The sequence below is a fragment of the Meriones unguiculatus genome, chromosome 3 (genome assembly GCF_030254825.1).
Source record: "Meriones unguiculatus strain TT.TT164.6M chromosome 3, Bangor_MerUng_6.1, whole genome shotgun sequence".
Lineage (NCBI taxonomy): Eukaryota > Metazoa > Chordata > Mammalia > Rodentia > Muridae > Meriones > Meriones unguiculatus.
In genome coordinates, this window is record NC_083351.1 from 148,916,629 (window position 1) to 148,944,615 (window position 27,987).

Sequence of the window (27,987 nt, forward strand, 5' to 3'; positions counted from 1 at the left end):
TCACACATGGAAACCTTTAGCAAATGTTTGTTAATGATCATAACAAAGGCATCATTTAAATTAGGCAGGTAATTACTACCAGAAGAGCGACTGGGTGCCGAGACCTCATCCATTCCTCCGCTTTAAACTCCTGAGGAGTTACAGCCCCAGGATACCCGAGCCGCCCCGCTTTGGGGACCCCTCCCCCCAAACCTTTAAAACTGTTCTGAAACGAACTGTGAAGTTACCGTTTGGGGGCGGAGAAGGCAGGGGCCCTGCCTGAGAGAGAGACAGAGAGAGAGAGAGAGAGAGAGAGAGAGAGAGAGAGAGAGAGAGAGAGAGAGAGCAGGGGTGGGATAGAGCTGGTAGAGTTGTCCGAGGCCCTCCTCGGCAGGGGACCAGCCTCAACCTCTGCCCTCCTCGGGTACCTGCTACAAAACCCCAAATCTGGACTCGCCTTTGACAACAGCTGACCCTCCCCATCTCTCCCTCCCTCTGTGTGTAGGGGTGTGTGTGTGTGTCCGTGAGACGCAGGAGTCGTTAGTTAGCATCCTGTTCATTGTCTACAAGCATTACGGTACTCCGCCAGCATTCCGAACAAGGGGCCGTTCAGACACTTCGCCCTCGATGATTTCCTGCAGGAACATGTGGAAGCAATAGCGAGCGGGGCAGTCACCCGAGCTGAAGAGACACCAGAGGCGGGCGCGCAGAAGGGCGGAGGAGGCTCGGGGCTCCCGGCCCAGCCCCAGGCATCCTCTCCCGGGGCCTGACACCCCCGTACCGTGGGCACAGCGCGCAGCATTTCGCGGGGGTGGGGGGAGAAGCCTCGGTGATTGACCTCGGCCTCCTGTCCACTCTCCGGGGTGAAACAGGCGACCGTTATTCGACTGTGTGTTGCTCCTCTGGCCGCCTTGTCCCTTTCATTTTTTGACGGGTGAGATGGTGGTGGCGGTGATGGTGGTGGCGGCGGTGGCGGTGGCGGCAGTGGGAGATAAAGGATTGCCCTCATCTCCCCCCACCAAGAGAATTCCAGGCTGGAGCGCAGGTCGGAGGCCCTCCCTTCCCCCACCGCCGCGGGACGCCCCGCTTCCCCCAGCTTTGGTTCCTGGAGTGTCAGCGCCCCCTTCCCCTCGCCGGCAGCATCGCCGCGTCCCAGCCGGCTCTCGCTGGGTGGCTCAGGTTGGCGGGTTTGCAACTCCATCACCCCCCCCCCCCCGAAAGCCTTCCTAGGCTGCGTCGTGTGCCCTCGGAGGGGGGAATTTCGGAGGCCGGGACACTTCTGCCCGCACGACGCCGAGGGCAGGCTGCGGCCGTCACGCCCAGGTGAGCTTTTCCGTAGGAAGGGAGAAGCGAGGAGGAGCAGATAACCCCCGAAAACAAAGGCAGGGACAGATAAGTGGCCTCCAGGGGTAAAGGTCGTCCCTCCGGAGGACATCCCAAAGGTGCGCCGGGCGACCGTTATTTGCGTACCGCCTCACACCCTGGCCTTTCCGAAACCCATCATCTTCCTATTAGACCCCACAGTTTCCTAATCCCATTAAGGGATTAGCAACGGCACGGGCACTTTCCCTGCAGACCCCAAGTTCAAAACGACGCGGCGGAGTCCGTATTTCTCCCCGGGGCCATGCGTGTAGCTGGTCCCGGGTTTGCCTACGGAAGGGCAATTCTGAATTCTAGATTTACATTCGTTCTGAAAATCAGCATCAACTTGACGTGCGTTTTCTCTTCGAGGAGAGTACAAGAGCGCGCGCGCGCACACACACACACACACACACGCACGCACACGCACACACACACGCACACTCGGGAGGCCAACTCATTTTGGAAATGCTGGCTGTTTGTAGTTTCACGAAGCCTCTCTTTCCCGGCAGAACGTCAACGCCTCCCCCCTTCGGCCACCCCCCCGCCCCATCTGGTTTGCTTCTCCCCCCCCTCCAGTTGTTGTTGAAGTCAGGGGGTTGGGACTGGACCCCCTGATTGCATAAGAGCAAGAAGCCGAGGAGAGGTCTAGAGTCGGAGCGATTGAGAGAGCCAGGAGCCGAGGGAAACTTTTATTTTGAAGAGGCCGGGTGGGGGGGGGGGCTTCATTTCCTGACAGCTATTTACTTTCAGCAAATGATTAGTTTTAGGAGGATGGACTATAACATTGAATCAATTACAAAATGCGGGTTTTGAGCCCATGACTGTCGGAGCTCGAGGGAGAGAAACAAACAGAGGAGCCGCGGCCGAGGGCAGGAGGCTTGGGGCTTCCTTTTCACACCGTGTGTAGGATTTTCCTCGCGAACCGACCCAGAGGAAGGTAAGGGAGAGGGAAAAGTGACTTTTGTTTCTAAAGGAGGTGCCTGATCTGTCTGTTGGGGCTCGGAAGAAGCGAAGGGACTTCAGATTTTGGGCGACGAGGAAAACACAGACTCGCGCGCGCGCGTGCACACACACACAGCTGGATTCCAGTTGTGTGTCCAGAGAGTAATTTATTCGGAACAAACTTCACCGGGATGAGGGGGAAACCATAGAGTAGGTCCAAGGATAAAACTTTTTTTTTCTTCCCTCAGACCTATTTTTAAAAGCCATGTTTTCCTAACAAACCTATAGCCTCCCAAGGAAATTGTTAGGTTTACATTTTTGAGGTTTTTCTGCAGGGTGTGTGTGTGTGTGTGTGTGTGTGTGTGTGTCGGGGGGTGGCATTCGCGCGTACCGGGACGCACACCAAGTAACACTTTTGGGGGTGGGAGCAGCGGTGCCTGGCCTCTTGGCGGCGGGTCCCGGCGGAGGACAGGTTCGAAGAAGTATTTTCGTCCGCCGCCCGCGGCCCGCGGTTTGGCGGGACCGGCGTGGCGCGCAGCTTTTGGGGGGGAGGGAGGAGGAGGACACCGGGAGAGGTGTGCGGAGAGGGGGCGCCGAGGAGGGCCGGGAGAGAGAGGGAGGGAGGCGCGAAGGGCTCGGCCGGAGGAGGTCGGACCCCGGGGGCCCGGCCGGCCGGGCACACTCGGCGCCAGGCGAGCCCTGGTAATTGCTGGACGGCGCGGCTGCCGGGGGACAGCCGGGGAGAGCCGGGGTCGGGCGGGAGCGGCGGCGGGGCGCGCGGGCGCGCGGGCTGGAATAATGACAAACACATTTGGGTCCCCGGGAGTGGAGACGCCGCCGTCCCGGCCCCGCATTCCAGCGACCGGGGTTGGAGGGATCCGGAGCCGCGCTCCCCGCCCCCACCCTACCCGCGTCCCCCGGCGGAGTGGGTCCTCCGCGCACGGCCCGGGGTGGGCTGGGGGGCCTGACTGCTGCCGGGTCCCGGCCACCAAGAGGGACAGGCGTGGGTGCAGGTGAGCCTCCCGCCCGCGGACCCCCGGGGGCCTCTCTGCCCCGGGATGACGGGTGCGTGGCGCCAGCCTCCCGGGGCGTAACCTCTGCCTTGTGTCTCCCCATCCCCCCCCCTTTTGTGCTTTCAACACTCACCATCCTGCAGGACTCGGGAGCTGTCTCCACGCAGCCCTCCCTCCTTCACCGTGCACCCCCGCGGAGATCTCTCTACCCGCGTGAGGGTCCCCCCCCCTCCATCCCCACTCCCAGACTCTGGCCGGGCCGGGGAACCGGGCTGCGTCCTCTCCCTCTTTCGGCTTTCCAACTTCTGGGGTCTGTGAGCCCTTCCGTCTGGAGAGGGTGCAGGGCGGCGTGGCTCGGGCCCGGGTCCCCGCGGCGGGATCCAGCTGCGGCCAGGTGTGCGGGAGCTGCTGGGGCCCCGGCGGCCGGGGAGAGGAAGGGAGAGAGGAAGGACTGGCCTGCTCGTCTGCTCCGGGAAGGTCTCGCTGCGGAGCGCAGGGGCTCCCAGCCCCGCCGGGACCTCAGGATGTGAGGAGAGTGCTTGGGAGAGCAGGGGTCACCCAGTCCTCCCCCCCAGGGTGTGCGTCGGGGGACCCCAGCTGGGGTGGGGGCGTGGGGAGCACTGGGCTGCCCAGCCTCGGACCGAGCTGCCCAGAAAATTAAAAAAAAGCCCCAGGATGGGCGGTGTGGGAAACGGTCACTTGGCTCCGTGGCGGGATTGCTCAAGGTTCTGGCCCGAGTGGCTTCTCCTGAGTGGCCTGGGATCAGACTCCGGCAGCCTCGGAGAGCCGGAGCGTAGAGCGCACGGTGGCCCACGGCTGCACACCCCCGGGCTAACGCCCGAAGTGTCCGGGGAGGCGCGGGGCGCTGCGCTCCCGGGGTGCGCACGTCTTCCGAGGTCCTGTTGGCGATTGCACCGACCTCTCCCGCAGTCCGAACCTCCAGGGCTAAGGCCGTCCCTAGTCCCCTCCCTCTCGGACTCCTGCTCCCCGCGCCCCTCTCGAGGCCCCTTTCCACCCCACACCCCGCCACGCCGCTTGGCAGCCTCGGTCGGCCCCTGCTCTGGGGCTCTGCGAAGGGTCCCGCTTTTGGATGGACCCTAGGACGGCTGCATAACGCCGCCGGTTCTAGCCCCGGCTCCCTGCTCGGGCTTTAAGTTTGGGGGAGCCCCGCAGGGGTCAGACCCAGCAGCCGGCCTCCCCCCGCCCCTTTCCTGAGCTCGGGGGGCTGCTCCTTTCTGCCCCGGGGCGCGGGCAGGGGAAGGGATGCGGGGGGTGGGGGGCTCCGGCCTGAGCATCCAGCGGCGAACGCGCCCGGGCGCCGGGGCAGGCAGGCTCTCTGCCTCCCGGGGACAGGCCCGACCTGGGGAAGCGGTGGCCAGCGGTGCGCTCGCCGGCCAGGGAGGGTGGGACCCCCTCTGGCTCTCGGCGAGTCGCATCCAGGTTAAAGGTGGCTGGGGGAAGGTAGCCGTGCCGGACCGAGGGCTGGGAGCTGGAGAGGTGACTCAAAGGTGAGGCTCTGCCACAGCCCAGCCCGGAGCGTTGGGTTGGCTGGCCGGGGGCGTCGGCCCTGGAGAGGAGGCGCAGAGAGGGGTCCCGAGGACAGTGCTTAGCGTGTCCCGACTGCGTTCTGGTCCCCGACCCCAGCGGTGCCTGTGTCTTTGCCGATGTGGTTCGGTGTCCTTTTCTTTTGTTTTAAGGCGCAGGGCGAACCACGTAGACGAGTTGAGACATTAGATGGTAAGAGGGGAGAGAAGAAAGCCACGGACTCGGGGATTCTCCTCCCTGGTCTTCTACTTCGATTCCCTCCCTCCCGGGAGCAAGAGAAGCCAGAGGTATAAAGGGGAGCGGGGGGTGCCCAGGGACAGGGCGACAGAGGGGCAAGGCGGGCACTCGACCAAGCCAATTCGACAGAGGGCTCAGTCCAGCCTTCAGCGGCTGCGGGCGCCGCCGACCGTCCCGCAGGAGGCGCTGTTGCTCGCCTGAAATACTAAACCTGGCCCCCTTCCTCCGCCCAGCCCAGTCTCCTCTCAGGTCGCAGCCGAAAACAATGCAAACACCGAGCCCAGAGCCCAGGGCGCGGCGGCCTCGGCGGCCTCGGCGGCCGTGAGCTCGGGAGGCGGGAGCTTGGGGTCCCGGGGCAGACCGACGTCGCCTCGTCTCCGGTGGCGAGCGTGTGGCCCGGGGCTTGAGGGACGCGGAGGGAGCGAGGGTGTCTGGTGGCAGAGAGAGAGAGAGAGAGACACGGAGAGAGACAGACACAAAGAGAGAGAGACTGAGAGAGAGGTCGCGGTCCGGAGCGCAGGGCGGAACTTGGAGAAACGGCGGCGGTGCGCGCCGCGCCGTAGGGGACTCGGAGCCGGAGCTGCGGGCGACGGCGGAGCCGGTGGGTAAGATCCGCGGGGTTGCCGCGCCCTCTAGTGGTCCCCGCGGCGCCACCCGGGTCCCACCAGCCCTGGGCGGTCGAGCGGTCCCCGGGGTGTTGAGCTGGGGGCCCGGTGCGCCAGAAATCCCGGCTCACCTGGGTGGCTCTTGAGTCTCCCTTGCCAGCACCGCGTTGGCTCGGAGGCGTTGGGTGGGCGAGGGTGGGTTGAGGCCCCGGGTGAGCTGGAGAGTTGGGGAGTTAGAATTTTAGCAGAAGGTGGGATTCCGGACTGGGCGCGGTCCTGGAGGACAGTCGTCTGTTTGTGCGCTCCAGGCCGGGGCAAGCTCCCCAGGCCTGTTGCTGTTTGTTTGGCGACCCTGCGTTCCTGAGCAATGGGGATAGTCGTTTCCAACCAGCCAGGCTGCAGGGACCCCGCGGGGACGGGTTTACGAGGAGTGACAATGGAGTGCCGGAGAAAGGCGTTGTGGTCTCTCTTGGCAGCGTCCGGGTAGCCTTCATGCCTGGAGGGTGGAAAGTCAAAGCGTGTTGTTTCCCCTAATCCCAAGTGGCCAGTCCTGCTAAGTCTTTGGGGCCTGGTGAACGGCGCTATCTTCCCGCTTCCAAGACACGGCTGCGTCTTGGTCCCCCCTCTGGGCATTGGTGATGATGATAATAATGCTGATGATGACGATTGTTCCCGGGGTCCCCAAGGACATCTAGGCATTTTAGACAGAAGTTGTCTTATTTCTGATCCCACTCCTCGGAGTTTAGTTGCAAGCCAGCGCGAAACCTAAAAGTGCAACCCTAAGATACTGTAAAAGTTGGTTCGATTGGTTTCAATGGCGGCGGCAGCTCCGAGACGACCAGGACACTGGTTCTTGAACCAACACTGCCATCTGCTGTCTGTTCTGAAGAACTGAGTATACCTCTTGGTGGGCTTGGCAAATTCCAAGCTAGTAGGGAAGTTGATGAGTTGTTTTTTTTTTTTTTTTTTTTTTTCCTCTTTAAAATTTTTACTTCAGGTGGGTATTTTCCCTGCATGCCTGGTGTCTTCTAAGGCTAGAAAAGAGTGTCAGGTTCCTGTGTTTGAGCTGCCATGTGAGTGCTGGGAACTGAACCCAGAGAGCAGTCAGTGACCTTCACAGCTGAGCCATCTCTCCAGCCCCCACTTTCTGCTCTTAAGGAGCACGGAGGTGATTTTACTGATTTTTCTTCCCTACAAATTCCACAACAATCACTGGAACAGATTTTATTTTCAGACATATGTCTAGCTTCCAACTCTGTGTGTGTGTGAGTGTGTGTGTGTGGTCTGGCGAGCAGAATCAGTCCCTCCAAATGCTAGATAAGTGTGGTACGGCTGAGCTACTTCAAGCCTTAATTGCTAATCTTTTACATTTACATAATGAACACCGTTTGTGTGAGCGGACCAGTCGGGAAGGGAGCAGGCTCTCTACCTTCTGTAAACCTAGAATGAGGGCTTGCTGACTTCAAGCCACTGAGCAATTGTTCTACTCATTTAGTGACAGTTTGAAGGAAGCGTCACTTTATTTTCTCATAGTTTCACCTCTGGTTCAAGGAGACCAAGGCTTATGAACTCAGGCTGTTCCGAACGATGCTTGCGGGTAAAACTACCCCACCCCACCCCGCTCCTTTATTGGAACATCTAACACTGTGCTCCAGGAGATCAAAACACCTCAGTTGGTGGGGTACGGGTCCCGGGAAACACAGACGTCGCCACCATTGCAGACCCGTATTTAAGCTGCCTGGGCTGAAGTTATAAGACTGAGGAGAGAGAGAGAGAGAGAGAGAGAGAGAGGGAAAACAAAGCAAAACAACAAGATGTGTTATTTTCATAGTTAGAATTAACTTGGGAGAGCTGAAATTAAACAAACCTCAGAAATCTGAGTCCCGAAGGTTGTTGGTGGCTTTGGGGCAGAGAGTCCGCCTCCTGGGGTGTTTAACTGGGACAGGGTGGGGCGGATTTCAGTGTCCAGTGTCCGGGCAGTGCCCTTAGTGTCAGAGAAGCTGGCCATGGCCTTGGGGGAATGGCAGCTCTTCTGGGAGGAATACCTTGATATTACTCGGTTCCTGTTTACTTCCCAACTTACCCTGCGGTCCCTGGTAAGAGACTATAACCTACAGTAGTTTTCGTTTTTGTTTGCTGCGGGGTGGCTGAGTGTGGTGCTGCAGGGAGATCTTGAATTCAAGATCAACCTGGAAGGACTAGAAAGGGAGAGAGGGACAAAGGGAGGGATGGAAAGGGGTGGGCCGAGACAGTGGCTGCAGTCAGATTTGCTTCTGTGTTTTAGGGCTGTATCTATTAGCTGATGATGCAGAACTGGCACAGCAATACCAGCTAGAGGTTCACATCCGCTTCCCCAGTGGGCAGAAGAAGAAGTTGTGGGACCTCCAGGCCTTCACTTTCTTAGTAAGCAGGATGTAAAGGGCCTGGCATCGTCTAACATCTTAGGAGCCTGCAGGAAGAGTCACACTTTGGGACTGTGTACACTGGTCCTTTAAGGACGCAGCGGAGGCAAACCGACGAGCCAGTGATGGCTGTTTCCAGCGCAGAGCTAAGACCTAAGTTCTGAGGGGAAGATGGGAAACCCCGTCAAGAGTTGGAATCAGAATCTAGTCTGATGTGATTCGAATAGTGTCTTCTGAGAAAGGAGGAGAATAACAGGTTGCATAGGAACCATGGCACCCGCTTCAGAGCGAGCATGGCTGCAACCGCACATTCTGGATTGTCACGCCAACTGTGACATGCTTTTTGAGATCAGAACACGGAGACCACAGTCCAACATGGAATTGACACAGGAGAAAGAAACAACATCTTTCTCTCTCTTTCTTTCTTTCTTTCTTTCTTTCTTTCTTTCTTTCTTTCTTTCTTTCTTTCTTTCTTTCTTTCTTTCTTTCTGTGATAAAGTCTCCTATAGCTCAGGCCAGCCTTGAACTCTGAATCCCTTCATCTCTACTTCACCACGCCTGAATAATAAGTGATTTAATTGAAAGTGTGTATTTATTACTTGTGTGTGTGCCACGGTGCACACACGGAGGCCGGAGGACAACCTGTGGGAGTTTGCACTCTCTTTTCACCATTCAGGTCTTGCTGCTCTAACTCGGCCCACCAGGCTTTGCAAGCAAGCATCTTTACTCTCTTGGACCATCTCACCAGACCCATTCATGATTTGTTTTATTTATTTATTTATTTTTAGTTGAATCTGTTATTCTTTCCTGCAAAAGGGTCTAGTTCCCATTGTACTGGCTCGCAGTGTTTACAGGCCTCAGATTTTGTCATAACCTCCGTTACTTGTGTCTTTGTGTCTGACCTGTGGATGTTCCTGGCTGGGAGCAATGAAGAAAGACACTTTCAGGGTGGGAGAGCACAAGTACAACCAAGATTCCCTTCCAGAGATCTTCCCCATAGCGAGCATGGAGAGCCTCTTTCTCTTCCCTTCCGCTCTGTTTCTCACTGTGGGGCAGACACGCTACAATTATTCATGGCTACATTGTCTGGGTCGCAAATGAGTAATGGCATGCAACTTCATAAGTGCACCGGGCTTTCCTAGCCAGGGAACTGGACCTTATCAGAGACTGGGGTTTGAAATCTTAAGCAAACACATGTGGATATTCACTATTTTGCATCATTATCACTCCCTCAGAGGCCCCTGTTTTCGCTGCCCGCTCTGTATGCCAGTAAATCATCATCTCTGGCAGCGAGTCCACCATATCTGGACACACAGAAGGAAATTTGCTAGAGCCTGGCTGGGGCAGAACGCTCTTCGGAGCCGGCCCTGTCAGCGTGCTGAGTCCTTCTCTTGAGCTTAGTGGGGCTTGAAAGATCCATGGCTGGTGAGCCTCGCTGGAGAACTGCGGGATTCGAATGTGATAAACCTCCCAGCCGGCAAGCTGGCGCTGGGAGCCGCTTTGAAGCTGGCCAAGTGGATTATCGGTGGGAGGTTGATATTCGTGTGTACAAACACACAGGCCCTTACTGCTAATTGTGGTAAATCAGGCAACCAGCCTGGCTCTGGGGCCCCCCCGTGGCCGTCACCACAGCAGTTTGGAAACCCGACATCCTCCAGCAACCTGCCAAGATCCTCAGAGACCATTAAGCCAGACAGCCTCTTTCTGAATGCATTTGGTTCACAACCCTGCAATTAGGTTTTCTAATTATGGTGTACAGAGAAGGAGAGGGGTCAGGGGCTGGGTTGTATTAGGGAAGAGTGGGCGCCGAAGGGCTGACCTTTCCCAGATCCCTTGGCATTGCTGGCTTGCCGCTCGACCCAAACTGGCCAGCTGCAGGTTCAGCCAGACACCTTGCCTCAAAGCATAGTGTCGAATGACTGAAGCTAGCGTAGAATCGTTGAAGAGGACATCTGATGTCAACCACTCGCTTCCGCATACACCTGTACTCGTAGGAACATGCATGAACAAGTACTCACGTGCGTGTACACACACACACACACACACACACACACACACACACACTCCTGGATCTGCCCCCGGCTGTGTGTTTTTTTGGACCAGTTGATAAACTTCTGTGCCTCACAGCGAGAAACAGTGTGGGGGACAGATGGAACGTTCCCCTGCGTACAGATTTCTAAAATGGAGCCTTCCTGTTCCCCAGAATTTGGTCTGCACAGATGCTATGTCCTTGACAATGAGGGATGCTCTTCATGCCTCCTAGGTGATGGTATTGAAAGTGTCCATCAACCGGGCTGGGCCTCTCCCCAATTCCCTTTCCCATCCCTTCATTCGTGTGCCTGTCCTGGGCTCTCCGAGCTTCTAGGAGCCTGGCTGTATGTCCAGGTCCCACCAGAACACAGGCTGGGAGCCCATATTCTCACATGCCTCACATCACAGAGGCCACCAAGATGTTGGTTAGGATACACCGAAACCACACTTTGCTGTTGAATTATTTGTCCCAGTCCAAGGAACTTTCTTGAAAGTGAGAAGATTCAAACTCCTGATGGGCTGTGACGCAAAGCAAGTGACAGCCCACATGAAGCCGAGACTTCTCCAGCTCAGATCCTGAGAAAGTCCTTAACGTTCATTTCTTTTTTTTTCTCTCTTTCTCTGTTTTTCGAGACAGTGTCTCCAAGAGAGGCTCCACCATGCTCTTTGATACTTCCCACTTAGCTGTCTGTCTGTCTGTCTGTAGCAGCTTAAGCTGGTACCATGAAGGATTCCCACTGCAGGAGAACCTAGCTCGTCTGTGGTTTTCCATTTGTCTAATGCTGTTTCTGTTTGGCTTTTGGCTTTTGCAGTTCTCAGGAGCTATGGGGACCTCCCACCAGGCCGTTTTGGTCCTCACCTGTCTCCTCACAGGTACGTATCCTCACACTCATCCCTGCTCTCTTAACTTGCTGTCCCAGGGAGCGAGGGTGATTCTCTTTGCTCCATGGGCCTCTCACCTGCACATAGGCACAAAGGGGGTGAGAAGACAGCACCGATCTTCTAGGGTGACCAGAAACTTTTGGTGCTCTTTGCTGAACAGCACTAACTCCATTTCAGAACAAGTGCTTTGCATCGCTGGTCCGAGGGTGTGAATAAAATGACATTGAAATGTTGTCTAAATGTGCCCGCTGCCCTCTTCCTCCCCCTGGGATGGGCTTGCAGCAAAGGCGGAGCAGACGGATTTGAGTATGTTCAAATAAAATAAAGACTCAGGCGTCCTTCAGCAGGCTTGGTGGCTCAGACCTGTAATCCCAGCCACTGGGGAGGCTGTAGCAGGGAGACTGTAAATTCATGCTGAGCCAGGGCCACATAGTGAGTGTCTTTAAAAAAAAAAAAAAAAAAAAAGTGGAAAGAGGGTTGTGGAGATGCTCAGTGGTGGCACACACGCCTGGCGCTTGGTAGATTTCATCCACCTATGTATGTGTCGCAGACGTTAGGTACCGAGGGAAACTAGAGGCCGCTCATTAATAATTAAGCTATAAGGTGTCTCCTTTTCCGCTATAGACAAGGGAAGCTAGACTGAAACTTGGAGCTTGGAGATCCGTTTCAAGCCCCTCCCTCCCCGGGTCTTATTTACTGTTTGTGAGTTTAAACCCATGCCTTCCTGCTTTGGCTTTTGGAAGTCATTAAGGGGAGATGGCGTGCCAGAGGCGCTGCAGTGGGGAAAGATGTGAGATTGCAGAGTGAACCCCGCTCTGCTCTGTGCTTTGTTCCGTCTATCTTCCTGCCCCTCTTCTCACATCTCTTGCCCACTTTTTTTTTTTTTTTTTTTTTTTTAAACCAAGGAAAACTTCTGCAGGGCATATGCACGGTAAAGAACGCATATGTGCTGGAGCCCAGACCGCACTGGGATATTTTATGGTCACACATGAGAGTGTGAAATATGGAATTGGAATCAGACATCCTTTATCCATTTGAGTGTTTGGAGGGGTGAGTCTGGGGGGGGTTCGGTGGGGACTGTTGAGGCCGTTGGAACACTTGCTAATCTCGGCAGATGCAGAGGCTGTTATAATGGGGGGCCTTTCACGGGCGTCCAGAGTGATGGAGCCTTCCCGCAGAAATGCTCGTTGTTCGTATAAGCTGCTACTGTGGCCGCTCTCAGTGCTCTGGCGAAGCCATCCCTTCTGGCTCACCCGACTCAATGCCTGCCTCTCTTTCCAGGGCCGGGCCTCATCCTCTGCCAGCTCTTATTACCCTCTATCCTGCCGAATGAGAATGAGAAGGTTGTGCAGCTGAATTCGTCCTTTTCTCTGAGATGCTTCGGGGAGAGTGAAGTGAGCTGGCAGCACCCCATGTCTGAAGAAGAAGACCCCAACGTGGAGATCAGAAACGAGGAGAACAACAGCGGCCTCTTTGTGACGGTGCTGGAAGTGGTGAACGCCTCCGCGGCCCACACCGGCTGGTACACTTGCTATTACAACCACACTCAGACGGAGGAGAGCGAGATCGAAGGCCGGCACATCTACATCTACGTGCCAGGTGAGCTGCGCCGCTCTCCTCCACCGAGCTGCTTCCTGTCCTGCGTCTGAGTCACTGTACTAAGCTGCATCGGATACGTAAAACTCATAGATGTTCATTGCAGAGAAATCGAAAGACAGAAAACAGTCTTTTCTCCTTCCTTCATCCTTCCCTCCACCCCTTCCTCCTCCTCTCACTCTCTCTCTGCCCATAAGCCAGAGGAAGACAGTAGCAAACCCAAGCTATCCTCCTGCCTCCACCTTCTACAGAGCTAAGGCTATAGATTTTTTTCACCTGAGTATTTGGGATTTGAACTCAGGTCCTCATGCATGTACAGTAAGCCTTCTCCTTCAATGTTTGTTTGTTTGTTTGCCTGTCTTTGATTTTTATTTTTATTTTTTTGTGACACTTGTTGTCTTAGAACTTGCTATGTAGTCCAGGCTGGCCACCAACTCAGAGCAATCCTGTGGCTTCAGCCTCCTGAGCGTTACAACTTTTTTTTGGGGACAGAGTTTCTCTGTGTCTTGGGCTGTCTTGGACTCACTCTGTAGAGCAGGCCAGCCTCAAACTCACAGAGATCTGCCTGCCTCTGCCTCCCTGAATGCTGGGATTACAGGCGTGTGACACAGTGCCTGGAGAGTGCTACAATTAAAACCATGTGCTACTATGCTTAGCTTTTTTTTTTTTTTTTTTTTTCTTTTTTTCTTAAGATAGGGTCTCCTTCTATAGCCTAGGCTGGCCCTGAATTCATCATCCTCTCACCTCACCTCCTGAGTCACAGAATTATATGCATGCATTACCACACTCAGTTTTTGTTGTGGTGGCTTTTGATATGAGCTATGTTGCCCAGGCTATCCTCAAACTGCCAGATTTAAGCAGTCCCTTCTGCCTCAGTCTCTCAAGTAGTCGAGGCTACCCTCATTAGGACTAGCAAGATGCATGAGTGAAATAAAGCTCATCTGCACTTTCAAGTCAAGAAAGAGTAATGGGAGGCTTGGAGAGACCGCTCAGGTGTTGGGAGCATTCACAGCTCTTAAAGGGGACCCAGGTTTGGTACCTAGGACTGGCAGGGCTGGAGCAGTCTGCTATTCCCATCCAGGAGATTAGAGCCCTCTTCTGGACTCCAGCTGCACTGCACACATGTGACCTAGGTATATACACCCAGCCAAAATACTCACATAAACAAACAAACAAAGAAGTCTCATGTCAAAAAGGAAAGACTTGTAGCTGGGGACAGAACTCAGTGGCAGCGTCCTTTCCCAGCGTGTGGAAGGCTGGGGATTCCACCCAGAGAGGTGTCGATTGTCAGTGTGTCAGAGCTTTATTCATTTTGAGAGGTCTTTACTATGGTGTGTTTTTTATTGGTATGCTGCAAAACCCTCAAATGCAGTCATTCTTTTTGGTCCAGTCACTGTGAGCAAGCACTTACGGGTGTTATCAGGTACAGAGCCTTGTGTAGGAGACAGACTCAACAGGCAGCCCTTGGACACTTACAGTTTAGCAGGGTAGTTTCCAAATAGCCAATCAGTCTCAGCTTTCATACAAACGTGGTGCATTTTGCTTTTGATGGATTGGAAGGAGTTCTCTCTGTCTTCGCCGCTAACATTTAGGAGAATTTCCACGTTAATGATACGATCTTGTGTGCTCTGAGAAGTGGGTGCCAAGACGGAAGTCATGCAAAGATTTTATAAGAGGCCTAGGAAAGGGATGGGGGATTCCTGCATGGCCCCGCTCCACTCTGTTAAGTGGGTAGATACTCACTTATCGGCTGGGAGGAGACAGCCTTCTCGCCCACGGAGCTCAGCTGCCCACAGTCATTGCTAGGAAGCGTTGCTGGGGAGAGCGTGACCTTAGGTTGTGGGGACCACAGGGCTAGGCTTTGGACAGTTAAGTCCTCTGTGGTCACATGTGCTTCCTCCAGAATCCAGGCTTAGCTGAGAGCTCGAGATGCCTTCGGTCCTACCACCCACCTTGCCTTTGTTCTGAGCCCTTGCCAATCGGTGGCTGTCAGTCCAGCCACAGGTAGGGTTGTCTCCTGACACAGGCCACTGCACAGAGCAGGACCCTGGTGTCGCTGATACATCATATAGATATTATTCGGTAGTAGAGAAGATAAATATGGGAAGGGAAAGCCCAGACTGAGGTATTATGGACACCAGTCTTTCTCTCTGAGACCGAAATTAACGTATACCTGCTGTTTGAGTACTTTGTTGACAGGGCTCAAAAGTTTGGGACTCTGAACACAAGTTAGAATGGGAATTGTCAGTATGTTGCTGGGTAGCGGAAGGAGCTTTGGATTTACAGGAGGACTGCCACACACACACCCTGCTTTTACTGCATGCACAGGGTGCCGGGATCTGAACTCTGGTCCTCGGGTTTGCATGGTAAGCCTTTTACTTTCTGAGTCATCTCTTCAGCCCTGAGATGTCTCCATTTTTGTTGTGCAAAGGGCAGATATTTAGAATGTCACTTTAATGCCACACATTAATGCTGATGAAAATAATGACAACAACAACAACAACACAGAGGTTCCTTCAGTTAGAGTTTTATAACTCTGGAGGGCTTTCTCCATGCTGTGAACAGAATGGACTGGTGGGCTTGTTAGAAGTGGTTCTCTAAGCTTCAGTTGGTCTAAACCAGTCAGCAATTTTTCCCCCTATTCCCACATCCAGTACAAACACCACCCACCACTCTCCTGTGTTCTCCTCCTACGGGACTTTCTCCTGGGCAGTTACAAAGCTCGGCCCTTTCTGATGGTGGCGCCTGAGACTCCTAGCACTTCTCACCACAGCAGCCTAACTGGAGACGGCAAAGAAAGGCTTCAGGCTCTGGAATTACCCGCCCTGGGATCAAGCCCGGGGTCTTTGGATAGCTGAAGGGCCTGCTCCGCCTCTGCTTCCCGAACTCTCAGCCCCGCCCTCCATCCCGAGCTTTTCTTTATTTCTTGAGTGATATCTGTGCTTCTTGTCAGTGATACCAGCGATGGGGAGTAGGGCTTTCTAAGAGCAGTTCCTGCGATAAGGAGAATGGCTGGGCAGCGTAGAAAGTTGGGTCAGGAGGTCATCATGAGTTCAAGGTCAGTAAGTCCACTCTGGGCCATGAAACATGTTCTGGTCCAGACTGGGAAATAGAGCCAGACCTTATCTTAAAGAAAACCAAACACAACAACAATGCAAAAATAACAAACAAAACAAAAGAGGCAGGGACTATACCTTATCTCTTAATTTTCAAAATTCTGATTTGGCTTCCTGGCTAGTATTTCTAACTATTAACAGCGTTTAGCTGTTGTTTGATTTTAAAGTTACTTTCTGCTTGTCAAAAAAACTGATGTTGGTGGATATAAATGCAATGGTAACAGTCACACCTGGAAAGAATAATGTCGGGTTGGGGGTGTGTAGTTCAATGGCAGAGCTCTTGTCTAGCTGTGCGAGCCTCTGAGTTGTATCCCTATCATCACCAACCCAATAGTAACAGTAACGATGATGGTGATGATGATGGTGATGATGATGATGATAATGCCAATAGATTTTTTTTTTTTGTATATGTATGTAATATTGAAACGAAACCCTGATAGAGTCTTCTTTCTTTCTTTAACATCACAGACCCGGACATGGCCTTTGTGCCTCTCGGGATGACAGACTCTTTAGTGATCGTGGAAGAGGACGATTCCGCCATCATACCTTGCCGCACCACGGATCCGGAGACTCAAGTAACCTTGCTCAACAATGGCAGGCTGGTGCTTGCCTCTTACGACAGCAGGCAGGGCTTCAACGGGACCTTCAGCGTGGGGCCGTATATCTGCGAGGCCACCGTCAAAGGGAGGACCTTCAAGACCGGCGAGTTCAACGTTTATGCCTTGAAAGGTACTTCCACCTCTTTAAGTGAGAGCCACGGGCAAACGAGGCTTTTTAATTGGCTCATCGCCACCTGGCGCTAGTTTAGGAGTTTAAGAGTCTTCACCACATAATGCGGCCGGCCTCCGTAGCTACACTAACACAGGCTTAAAAATCAGCACCGGCTGCACTTGCTTCTACGTGTAAGATTGCACGCTCCATGAAAAATACTGCGAGGAATTCTGTCTTGCATAAGCCTCTTACTATTTGATTCACATTCTTGACCAAACAGCCCCAAGAAACAAACATAACACCCCGGGGGGCTGGGGGCCTAGATTAATTTCAGTAACTTAAGAATTGAGCAGTTTCAGTGTTGACGGGAGACCGTAGCTAGGCTGAACCTCTTCCCTTTGATGTGAGGGGGTAGCTTGACTGGCAAAGTCTCTCACGTGCTGGGGGTTGCAGTGGAAGATTTTAGGGAGGACTTTACACGGACATGGAGCAGAAGCAAAAAAAAAAAAAAAAGTCACTTGCCTCTTGTTACAAACTTATTTTGTGTTGGGCTCTGGGGAGGGGCAGAGTGGAGAAGTGACAGCCCAGGAGCGCAGAGACTTAAGGTGGCCAGAAAGAGTGCAGCCACCTTGCCAGATAGTTCAGGCCATGTGGTGTTCTGGTTGAAAGAGACCGACTTTTACCATTGTTCTTATTCTGTATTTCTCTAATATAACCACATCCCAGGTTGCATAAGGCTCAAAGTCAAGGCTTCCTAGATTGTTTTTTTCCAGCATTTGTCTTGATTGCAGTAGTTTTAAACACGACTTTTCATTCTTTCCAATGAACTTGATTGAGCTACAGGCTGCCTCTGAGATCCTAACTATTTCCTTCGTCGCCTCATTCTAGCGACGTCAGAACTGAACCTGGAGATGGAAGCCCGGCAAACGGTGTACAGGTCAGGGGAAACGATCGTGGTGACCTGCGCTGTCTTTAACAATGAGGTGGTGGACCTCCAGTGGACTTACCCCGGGGAAGTGGTAGGTACCCCAGATACGGGGTGCGCGGGGACCGACACACCGGGCGGGGGGCGGGGGGGCACCCTCATCACGTGCCTCTGGTGTTTCCCACGGCTGGACACAGCTCTGAGCTTCTCCAGGCCTCAGCTTCCCGTCTGGACAGGGGGCAGATCTGACGCCAGGGCCTTTAACGGTTCTCGGTCAGGGAGAGGCTGACATGACCGCAGAAGGAAATGGGGTGTTCACAGTGCACAGACTCCCAACTGGAAAGTCGGAAGCAAAGAGAACGTTCGCTAGGAAAGCAACAAATGCCTGGATCTTTAATACTAGCTGACTGCGGGCGTAGTCACGCGTCCTCACTGTCTCGACTCCCGTGCCTCGGGGTCTTGAGGCACCTGATAGTGCTGCTAGGAAATACGTTATTCTAGTCCTCAGTCATCAAGCTGTACAGTAGCACACCAGAGCTTACTCACGCCATCTACCTGGACCTTTAGGTAAAGTGTTCTGATGGCTACAGTGAGTCCATAAGAGCTGTGCATGAAGAACATGAAACTCTAATGCAGAAACCGTGTTTAATACTGTGGATGGGGGCCTCACAGGGAACAAAACACACGCACATACAATGGGGGAAAAACTGTGTGTTAAATCTATACATGTATGTATTTTTCTCCCTACTCTTTTTTAAAGATTTATCTACTTATATATGTATATATATAAGCGCTGTACTTGCATGTGTGCCTGCAAGACAGAAGAGGGCGTCAGATCCCACTCTAGATGGTTGTGAGCCACCATGTGCTTGCTGGGAATTGAACTCGGGACCTCCAGAAGAGCAGACAGTGTATAAACTCTTAGCCGCTGAGCTGTCCCCCAGCCCCTCTCCCTACTCTTTCTGGACCCTGGTCTTTTTGTCACTGGATGACTTTGCTTGGTGCTGAGCACTTCTCTCCCAAGCTTCGGCTGGCTCTTCCTGCCTCCTGGCGGTCCATTTAAAATTCCGATTATTATTGGTGAGTGTGTGGGGCAGCACCCTTGGGACAACACGGTGTGGAGATTGGAGGACCACTTTCTTGGAGTCAGTTTCCTCCTTCCACCTTTCAATGGGCTCCAGGGGTTTGAACTCAGGCTCCCAGGCTTGTATGACAAGGGCCTTCACTTGCCGAGCCGTGTGTTCTTACGTTAGACCTTATCAAGGGAACGCATTCGGGGACACTCACAGCAGTATGTCCGTATACTCTTTGCACAATGAAGTGACTTTGTATTTTTCTTCATGCTGAACCTCTTTTAATCCTTAAAACATAGAACTTCCTTTGTGAGGGACAGATAATCCTTTTTTTTTTTTTTTTTTAATTAGAGTAATTTCTAGAAGGATGGGCAAGGGGTCACTGGCAGGAGTATGGGTCACGTGCCAGCGGCCACATTGCTGAAGAAAACATCTCCCATAGCAACCGCTCATTGCTTACAAGTCCTCAGGGAGGAGTGGCGCCTTGCTGGCCCCTCCCCCTCTATATTCTTATTTTTATTTCTGTTCTTTCGGTTTACTCTCACTCTCGAGCAGCTTTAGGCTCGACGCAAAATGGCAAAGTCCCCCTGCCTCCCGCATATGCTCGGCCTGCCAGTTGCTAAGTCTCCCACGGAGCACACGTCGCTTAGAACGGATCTCACGTCTTACATTAGGGCTCACTCCGGGAGGGGCCTTTTAAACGCTCGTTTTCTTGTGTGCTACCTCAGAGAAACAAAGGCATCACCATGCTGGAGGAGATCAAACTCCCGTCCATCAAACTGCTGTATACTTTGACCGTCCCCAAGGCCACCGTGAAAGACAGCGGAGAGTATGAGTGTGCAGCCCGCCAGGCCACGAAGGAGGTCAAGGAGATGAAGAAAGTCACCATTTCTGTCCACGGTGCGTACGATTTCCTCAAATGTCAGTCGCCCACGGTCCCCGGGATCTGTATGCAGTGGTTCTTATTTCATGGGAACTCTTCGCTTGCGCAGAGAAAGGTTTTGTTGAGATCATGCCCACCTTTGGCCAGCTGGAAGCCGTCAACTTGCATCAGGTCAGGGAGTTCGTGGTGGAGGTGCAGGCCTACCCGGCTCCCAGGATATCCTGGCTGAAGGACAACTTGACTCTGATCGAGAATCTCACCGAGATCACCACTGACATCCAGAAGAGCCAGGAAACAAGGTACGGGAACCTTCAAAAGGCACTCCAGGGACACGTGTCTCCTCAGGTTGGTGTACGCCTGGGAACCCAGCCCAAACAGCCGCCTACCAGGTGTAGCGCCTGAGCTCAGACCTGCTTCCGGTCACACTTTAATCACACTTCGTGATAACATCACAGCCTGATAGGTATTTAAGGGAAAACGAGAAGCAAGGACTGAAAGGTTCTGGCCCCACAACGAGAGTTGGGATCTAGCTAAAGAAGAAAGAAAGATGGGATGTTTAGATGTGCTTGGACTCAGTGGAGTCCTGGTGGGTGTCACATCTCAGCATACGTATGAACTGACTCCACCTGTGAGGTAATTTGTATGTAAACCTACATGGAACAAAATGCCATTGTTGAGAGCTCATCTGCCCCAGTCCAGGATTCCACTGAAAGTAAGTGTGGAGTCTGAGGAAATCTGGGTCAATGGGTCATTCTGGTCCGGACTGTGGGTGACCATGCAGGATGCTCTCATCTCGAGCTGTTTTCCTGAGCTCCTGGTGCCATTGACCAGCCCTGGATACTTATGTGTAGAATTCAGGAGCACTTTTTTTTTTTCCTTTCTTTCTTTTTTTTAGACAGGGTCTCATTCTGTAGCCTAGGCTGACCTTAAACTCAACAATCCTCCTGTTTCACAGCTTCTTGGATTATAGGTATGAACCGCTGTACCATTTTGAAGTATTTGTTTAGATAATTCTTCTCCTTGTTTTCCTCCTTCTCCTCCTCATCCTCCTTCTTATCTTTTCCTGGGACAGGGTCTTGCTATGTAGTTATGCCTGGCCTAAAACTCGTAGTGACCCTTCTGCCTCAGCATGCAAGTGCTCAGAGATGCAGGGTTGTCCTGGCCCAGCTAATGTTTCTCCTGTGTCTGAGCAGGAATTGTAGGCTGTAATAAACAGCCTCAGCAAGGCAGGCTTGTCAGGGGAGTGGCACTAGAAAGCTGCTTGTTACTGAGATTTGAGAACCCTTCAGCACTTTGTCTTTTCATTCCTGGGTGGGCCAGGCAGTGCCAGGTGAGAGGACTACCCACCTGCCTTCATGGAGCTTAAAAACACCAGTGAGCCTACTGCCTTTCTTGGCTAAACAAGCATAGGCTATGAATGGCCTGGATCATCTGGCTGTCACAGCTGGGTGTATGTAGGTGGCCTCTAAGGAAATCCAGTCCGGAAGCCGGTCCAATAGTGGGCAGAGAAGAGAGCTAGCATAGTCTGCTTTTCTACAGGCCCGGCACTTGCAGAATCGCTTGGAGCCTATGAAATGCTTTCCCACATTTAATATCATTTAATGAACCCTCAGAATAATTGTGCTCTATGGGCACAATTATCGTATTTTATATGTAAGGAAATGGAGGCGTGGGGAGTCCAATTATTTCTCCACTTTTGTTCCATCCCAGATGCTTTTTTATATTGAGATGTTTTATCATGAAATGAAAAGCCAAATGTGAAAATACCGTGTGCTCTCTCTCTTTTTCTCTCTCTCTGTCCTCTGTTTCTCTGTCTCTCTCTCTCTGTCTCTCTCTCTCTCTCTCTCACACACACACACACACACACACACCCAGGCACACAGCACAAGCAGGCACACACACCTATAAGTCAGAGGACAATTTGGGGGAGTCAGTTGAAGAAGGGTTTCTCTTGCTTTTGCCACTGTGCTCCAGGCTAGCTGTCTTGAGAGCTTTGAGGCAATTCTCCTGTCTCCTCCTCCCATCTCGCAATAGGAGGCTGTGGATGGGCACCACTGCACTTGACTTTTCTCATGGGTTCTGGAGACTGAATTCAGGTTAGAACAGCAAGCACTCTTACCATCTTAAGTATTTTCATTTTACAAAGGCTTTGTTTATTTTCATTCAGAAATGAGGTCTTGCCAGAATTGGTAGCTCCTGCTTGATTTTCTATTGTGTCTATTAGTGAGACCTTCAATGTGTGGAAGCTAGATTAAGAATTTTCGAAAAGACACCAATTTGACAAGAAAAAGAGACTTTTTTTTCTTTTCAGAAATAAAATTTCAACCAAAGACAGTGATTGCTTAAACAATTGGTATTTATTTAGTTCCTATTTATTAAAATAAAGTTCTTGTCTCTTAAGGTATCAAAGCAAATTAAAACTGATCCGGGCTAAGGAAGAAGACAGCGGACATTACACCATTATAGTTCAAAATGATGATGACGTGAAAAGTTACACATTTGAGCTGTCAACTCTAGGTATGTAAAAGCCACGTAAAGGTCATGCTCGCTTATGGGCGATTATCCCCCAAAGACAGCTTGGCTCTTCCCTTCAAAGCCTTGGAGGAAGGCTTTAGGATACACTCAGGAACTGGACATGAAACACGTCAGGAACATCTTATCACACCTGACAATTCAGGTCCAGGCTGAGCATTCCTCATCCAAAAGTCTGAAATGCTCCAAAATCTGAAAATTTAGTTTTCATCAGAGAAGGAGTCGAGATAGGGTCTAAGTACATAGCCCAGCCTAGCCTTGAAACAGTAATACTTCTGCCTCAGCTTCCCAAGTGCTGAGATTCCAGACGCGTGTGACCATATCTAACTTAAAACCTGAAATGTTTTGCGTGTTCACATGATGTCATGAGTGAAAAATCCTGACCTGACATCCTGTGACAGGTCAGAAAAGATTCAGGCATATAAAAATAGTGCATAAAATTACCGCCTGCTTATGTGTGTGAGTGTGAGAGGTAGATGAATTACATAGGCTGAGTCCTTCCCTGAGACATGTCGTTAGGACCCAACTTCTGAAAAGGTCAGAATTCTAAAACACTTCTGAAGAAAGAACAAATTGTTCTGTGGAAAAAATTTAAAGTATGTATTATTTTTAGTTTAAAATTTTATTTTATTTTTAAACATATTTTAAAAAATATTTAGTTTGAATTATTATGTAGAGTATGTAAAAGTAAATTGAAGATGAGTATTTTTCAGCTTCCTATTATTATTGTTTTTATTATCATCATCATTATTATTTGGTGATTGAATCCCATGTTTTAAGAGCAAATCAAGGGCCAGGAGAGATCGTTGAATGGTTAAGAGCACTTGTTTCTCTTGCAGAGGACGGGGGTTTGGTCACAGAACGTGGTGGCCCCCAAGCATCTCTAACTCCTGTTTCAGGGGGTCCAATATCCTCTTCCGGCCTCCACGAGCCCCAGGCACTCGTGCGCCCACAGACACGCCGGCAGACCACTTGCCTGTCTCTAACTTACTTGACTACCAATTGGCAAAAGGACCTTTAAAATCTAGTGATGTCCCCTGGACGAATGTGGGTGAGGGCCTGATGCTTTTTGTCAAATCTGTTAGTCAAGTCCCAAATGCAAAGATAACTGGGGGATCTTCCTTGCCTTCCAAACTGAAGGCCCCCCCAGCACTCCTCCCTTCCCTCAGTCCAGATCCAAACCATGAAGACACAAAGTCCCCAAACACTGACTCTGAAGTAGCTGAGAGGGTCTGTCCAAGCCTGAGTGTTTCTCTCTGTCTTACACAACCGTTGCTTTGAGGAGCATTTCTGAACTTTTGGGAATGCCTCCCTTGGAGGGATGCCCCTCCATGGCCAGGGACAAGAACTGCCAGGTGCTGACCTCTCCCTCCCTTTGGCAGTGCCAGCATCCATCCTGGAGCTTGTGGACGACCAGCACGTCTCTGGCGGGGGACAGACTGTGAGATGCACGGCGGAAGGCACACCTCTCCCGGACATCGAGTGGATGATCTGCAAGGATATTAAGAAGTATGGAAACCAGATGCTCCCTATTCTTGTGTGGTCAGAATGTTTCTTCCTCGACACAGAGGACCTCAAGTACACTTTCTTTCTTTGGTTGACCCCTTCTGTGTTTGCGACTGATCCTTCCTTGACCCAAGGCTCATATTACTCACAAACTATACAATAGATTTCTGAAAGTGGATTCCATCCTAATGTGTGTGTGTTCTCAAAGGACCTTTATTTTCCCTTTTGTTCTTCATTGTTATATTTCTCTTTTAAAACTGCCTTTAATGTGAAGACAAGAAGAATTTTAACAACCACTCTTGTTCAAGCATTTTAACTGTGCCAGCCTATAAATATGTGTGCATGTGTATGCACACACACACACACACACACACACACACACATTAGCTCACAGTCCTATTTGTGAGACAAGGTCTCACTGTGCAGCCCAGGCTGACCTCAAACTTAAAATTCTCTTGCTTTGCTCTCCCGAGTTTTGGGGTTACAGGTGTGCACCACCACCCCTGGCCAGCTCGCGTTTCTTATTTCTTATGGTAAACTTTGTTTCAGTGGCTAGACTGGCAATATGAGCAGAAGAAGGGAAGGCAGTGCCCACATGACTGCTCACACCCACTGTTCTTTGGAAGCCAGACAAGGGCATGGCAGACCCTAAAGGCGGAGTAGAGGTGGTTGTGAGCTTCACAATAGGAGTGCTGGGAAACCAAACATGGGTCCCCTACAAGAGCAGTATGTGAGCTCTTCAGGGCTGAGCCATCTCTCCAGCCCCTCCTCCACCTCCCGAAATGGGCCCATGCACTGTGGATTCACACTTCTCCCCGTGGCAAGTAGCTATGTTCAGAATGCCTTGAGTGTGTCTCTGATGGAGGCTAAGTTTTCTGCTCTTCGCCTTACCCAGAGCTGTGGGGTGACTTTGGGCGATGGGATCTCTAGGTTTAATAGCACAGTCCAGAAGACTACTGTAGCCCTAGGGACCCCTTGAAAGCTCTTCCTGGGGTTGGGGATGAGGAGGGAAGGTATTTTTGAAAAAGTGGAAAATTTGGATTGTTGAACACATTTGATGCTATCTTGTCAGTTTGCTCAGAGGTTCAAGATTTGAGATTGGTAGTTGTATTTTGTTGAATTTATCTGCCGCCTCCACAGACTATTAGCTTTTAGTCATCCTCCTGAGATTATTCCCCTTGAGCAGGTGCAAATGAATGTTAATGTGAATACGCACGACGAAACGAGAAAGCTAACCTGTGGTGACCCCTAAATGCGTGCAAGCTCCGAAATGTGGAGGGGGTGGGGTCCCTGGTCTTTGTGACTCCTGGTAATCAGATCTCCATTTGTGTCACATCCTCTCCAGATGTAATAATGACACTTCATGGACAGTTTTGGCCAGCAACGTCTCAAACATCATCATGGAGTTCCATCGCCGGGGCAGGAGCACCGTAGAGGGACGAGTGTCCTTTGCCAAAGTGGAAGAGACCATCGCGGTTCGATGCCTGGCAAAGAATGACCTTGGCGTTGGGAACCGAGAGCTGAAGCTGGTGGCTCCCAGTGAGTTTCTCAGTAGGCAGGACAGCCCCGGGTCACCAGCCAAGCACTGTCTTCCTCAGGTGGGATGTGGAATCCCAGACGGGGGGGTCACTTAGTAGCAAAGGTCCCGAGATGGAAGTCCAGCCCTGTGTGCGCTTGAATCACTGGCCAGGTCATCACGACCTTCTGTTTGCATTCAAGGACCCAGCCGCACTTGCAGAGGCTGTGGGCATTTTTGCTTGTCGTTTATTGCGTAGCCTCTTTAGTGCGTAGCCTCTTTAGTCTGAGCATTGGTGTGGGGCTGGAGAATGAGGAAGAAGCTTTTGTCTCCTGCTCCTTAGAACGGGTGGGGCGTGTTGGTCTTCCAAGAAACAAAGAAAGGAATGAAGCTCAAAATAGAAACAAAAGGCAAAATGCCTTGTTTCAAATTCACCTCTGCCATGAGGCTTGTGAGGTGGATGTTTCTGCAAATAAAGTCACTCCTACCTTATTTTCAGTCCTCACTTTCTCTGTTCAAATTGTCCAAGAGGAGATCTATGGAGCTTCTTTGGAACAAGTGAATAATCACCCTTAATTTCATGAGGCAGTTTAAGCCACCCCTGAAGGGAGCTGGGGAGCCCCACCAGCAGGGAGACACTTCTTTTCTGCACATCCACCCCCGGAATAACTGAGGAAATTCTCTGCCGTGTCTCTGTCTTGCCCCCAGCCCTGCGTTCTGAACTCACGGTGGCGGCCGCGGTGCTGGTGCTCTTGGTGATTGTCATCGTCTCTCTCATTGTCCTGGTTGTCATTTGGAAGCAGGTGAGTCTTTGGAGCCATTAGAATGAGAACGGCTCCCGCTTTCGGTATTTGGTTCAGAGAAGGGGCTTGCTAATTACATACATGAAAGACCATGTTAGATACATGTGTGGTGGACTGTGATACATACATGCATGGTGGGCCTTGTTAGATTTGTGTGTGGTGGGCTGTGTTAGGTACGTGCGTGGTGGACCATGACAGACCTTCCTGGGCCCAGTCACTTCAGTTTGACACTGAAGCTCGGTTGTCTGGAGACTCTGGTACTCAGTTACCTGCCCTGGTCATTGCAGAAGCCACGGTATGAAATCCGCTGGAGGGTCATTGAGTCCATCAGCCCTGATGGACACGAGTATATTTATGTGGACCCGATGCAGCTGCCTTATGACTCCAGATGGGAATTCCCGAGAGATGGACTAGTACTTGGTAAGTTCCTGTGAGGCTGGCTCCCCAGGACTCCAGGGTCACCTTGCTAGTTATGGACCTGGGACAGAGTTAGGGACTTGAACTCTGCTCATAGAGCTGGGTGTGGTGGCTTATGCTCTTTACCCTACCACTGGGGAGGCTAAAGAAGGAGGACTGTGAGTTCAAGGCCAGGCCGTGCTACAAAGACATCTTGAGAAAGAACTTACTGGGGCTGAGAACGGGAAGTCAAGGACTGAGAAATGGTCTAGCCTTTGTAAGGCCCCAGATTCTATCTCCAGAGCTGAAAAGGGAGCTAATTAGCTGGGCATGGTGGTATATGCCTGTAGTTTTGGGGTAGGAGTGGTGGAGGCAGAAGGATCATGGATTCAGTGTCATTATGGATTTCAGGCCAGCCTGGACTACATAAGACCCTGTAAGAAAATACCAAAGGAAAAGAAACTCTTACTTGTACCATTTGAATGTTTTTGGCCTTGCAAAGATACCACAATGGGAAAATGAACCAAGTCTCTCTGACTGAAGAGGACTAGCTGAGAAGTGAGATAACTCAGCGTGCTAGAATCCATTCCAAGGGCTCATGAAAATACTTCTTTATGTATCTGCAATGCAGGATGTGTTGCGGGGTGCACACCTCTGATCCTGGTGAGGTGGGAGGACTGGCAGTTTAAGGTCATCCTTAACTACACAGAGAGTTTGAGACTAGCCGGAGCTACGTGAGATCCTGCCTCAAAAAACCCCAAATAAACACCCTCCAGCTATACACACACACACACACATACACACACACACACACACACACACCCCCTCTCAAGCAAAACATAAAAATCAGGATAATTTGTCACACTTTTCAAAGACTTCAAATAAGACCCATTCTAAATAAATAAAATCCAGACCTGAGGCAAAAGAACATTGGCCCTCGAGGCTGTGTCACGGTCAAGGGGCTCATCAGATGCAGTTTTTAGTTATCTGTCTGTCCCATCCCACAGTGAAGCAGAACTCTCACCTCACAGTCACCCAAGCTGAAGGCAAGCAAAGCCTCCCACTGGAAGCCATGCTTCTCTATCCTATTTCCCAAGAAGGCATGCAGAACTTAGAGAAATTAAAAGAAATAAAATGGGTGGTGTGTGTGTGTGTGTGTGTGTGTGTGTGTGTGTGTGTGTGGTGGCAGCAAAACCTCTTCTGTTCGTCACTTTGTCTCTGTCCTCTTGGCAACACCAAGTTCCTGGAGGAACAGCACCTTCCAGGCTTCGATGCCGGAAGCACAGACCGGAAGAGAGAGCATGTTTATCCACTCTTGGCGTCTTTCTCTGCCTGGGCTGCCCATGATCAGACTGGCTTCCTGGAAAGACCTCCCTTAGACCACAGCCTCTTTAAGAGTGGAGGCAACAGTTTTGATTTCTTTGTCTCCCCACACAAAGAAGGGCTGTGCCGGCATGCACAGCCTCTGGCCCGGGGACCTTCCTCTATGACAGAGGAGACCGGTCCAGGTTTTCACTTGTGCATTCCTCAGAATCAGTGGCATTTGGACTGCTGAAGATTTCCAGCGGTTAAGGATTTGTTAATGCGAAGGTTGCCTCTGTCTGCATGCAAGAGACAGAAGGGTGGAGAAACAGGGGGTTTGGGAGGAAGCCATGGAGGCAAGGCCCTGGCAGGAGCCCATCCTCACACCAGGGAGGGCTGTGCTTGCCTCTCCTCTGTGTTTCCCTTCCCGTTGCAAATGTTTTTTGACAAAGGCAATTACATTAATTCCCTTCCCTGTGGGCTCAATTCTTTCTTGACGTGATGACTTGGAGGAATAATTAGGCTTACTCAGTACAGGAAAAACAGCCACCCAGCTGTACACCCTTGTGTGCTGGCCTCTGCCAGCAAAGCCGAGGAGCCTGGAGCTGCTGTTGACGGCTCTGTGTGCCC

General features: G+C 51.7%; 1 protein-coding gene across 6 annotated transcripts in view; it reads left to right on the plus strand.

Annotated features, from left to right (window-relative positions):
* The first annotated feature begins 1,283 nt into the window (after positions 1-1,283).
* Pdgfra (platelet derived growth factor receptor alpha) overlaps positions 1,284-27,987 on the plus strand; it is a 44,653-nt gene continuing 17,949 nt past the window's right edge. Inside the window, exons 1-12 of one of the 6 annotated variants that reach the window (XM_060380763.1) lie at positions 1,284-1,302; positions 10,929-10,989; positions 12,280-12,597; positions 16,179-16,439; positions 17,310-17,440; positions 19,148-19,319; positions 19,412-19,601; positions 21,704-21,819; positions 23,217-23,343; positions 24,686-24,879; positions 25,565-25,659; positions 25,947-26,079. In XM_060380763.1, the coding sequence (XP_060236746.1) occupies positions 10,941-10,989; positions 12,280-12,597; positions 16,179-16,439; positions 17,310-17,440; positions 19,148-19,319; positions 19,412-19,601; positions 21,704-21,819; positions 23,217-23,343; positions 24,686-24,879; positions 25,565-25,659; positions 25,947-26,079 (1,786 nt within the window). In that variant the 5' untranslated portion in view covers positions 1,284-1,302; positions 10,929-10,940. Of the gene's footprint in view, positions 1,303-2,093; positions 2,279-5,371; positions 5,684-7,758; positions 7,780-8,065; positions 8,087-10,928; positions 10,990-12,279; positions 12,598-16,178; positions 16,440-17,309; positions 17,441-19,147; positions 19,320-19,411; positions 19,602-21,703; positions 21,820-23,216; positions 23,344-24,685; positions 24,880-25,564; positions 25,660-25,946; positions 26,080-27,987 lie in introns of those variants that run through there. The other 5 variants (XM_021652854.2, XM_021652856.2, XM_021652855.2 and 2 more) reach the window with 5 other exon arrangements.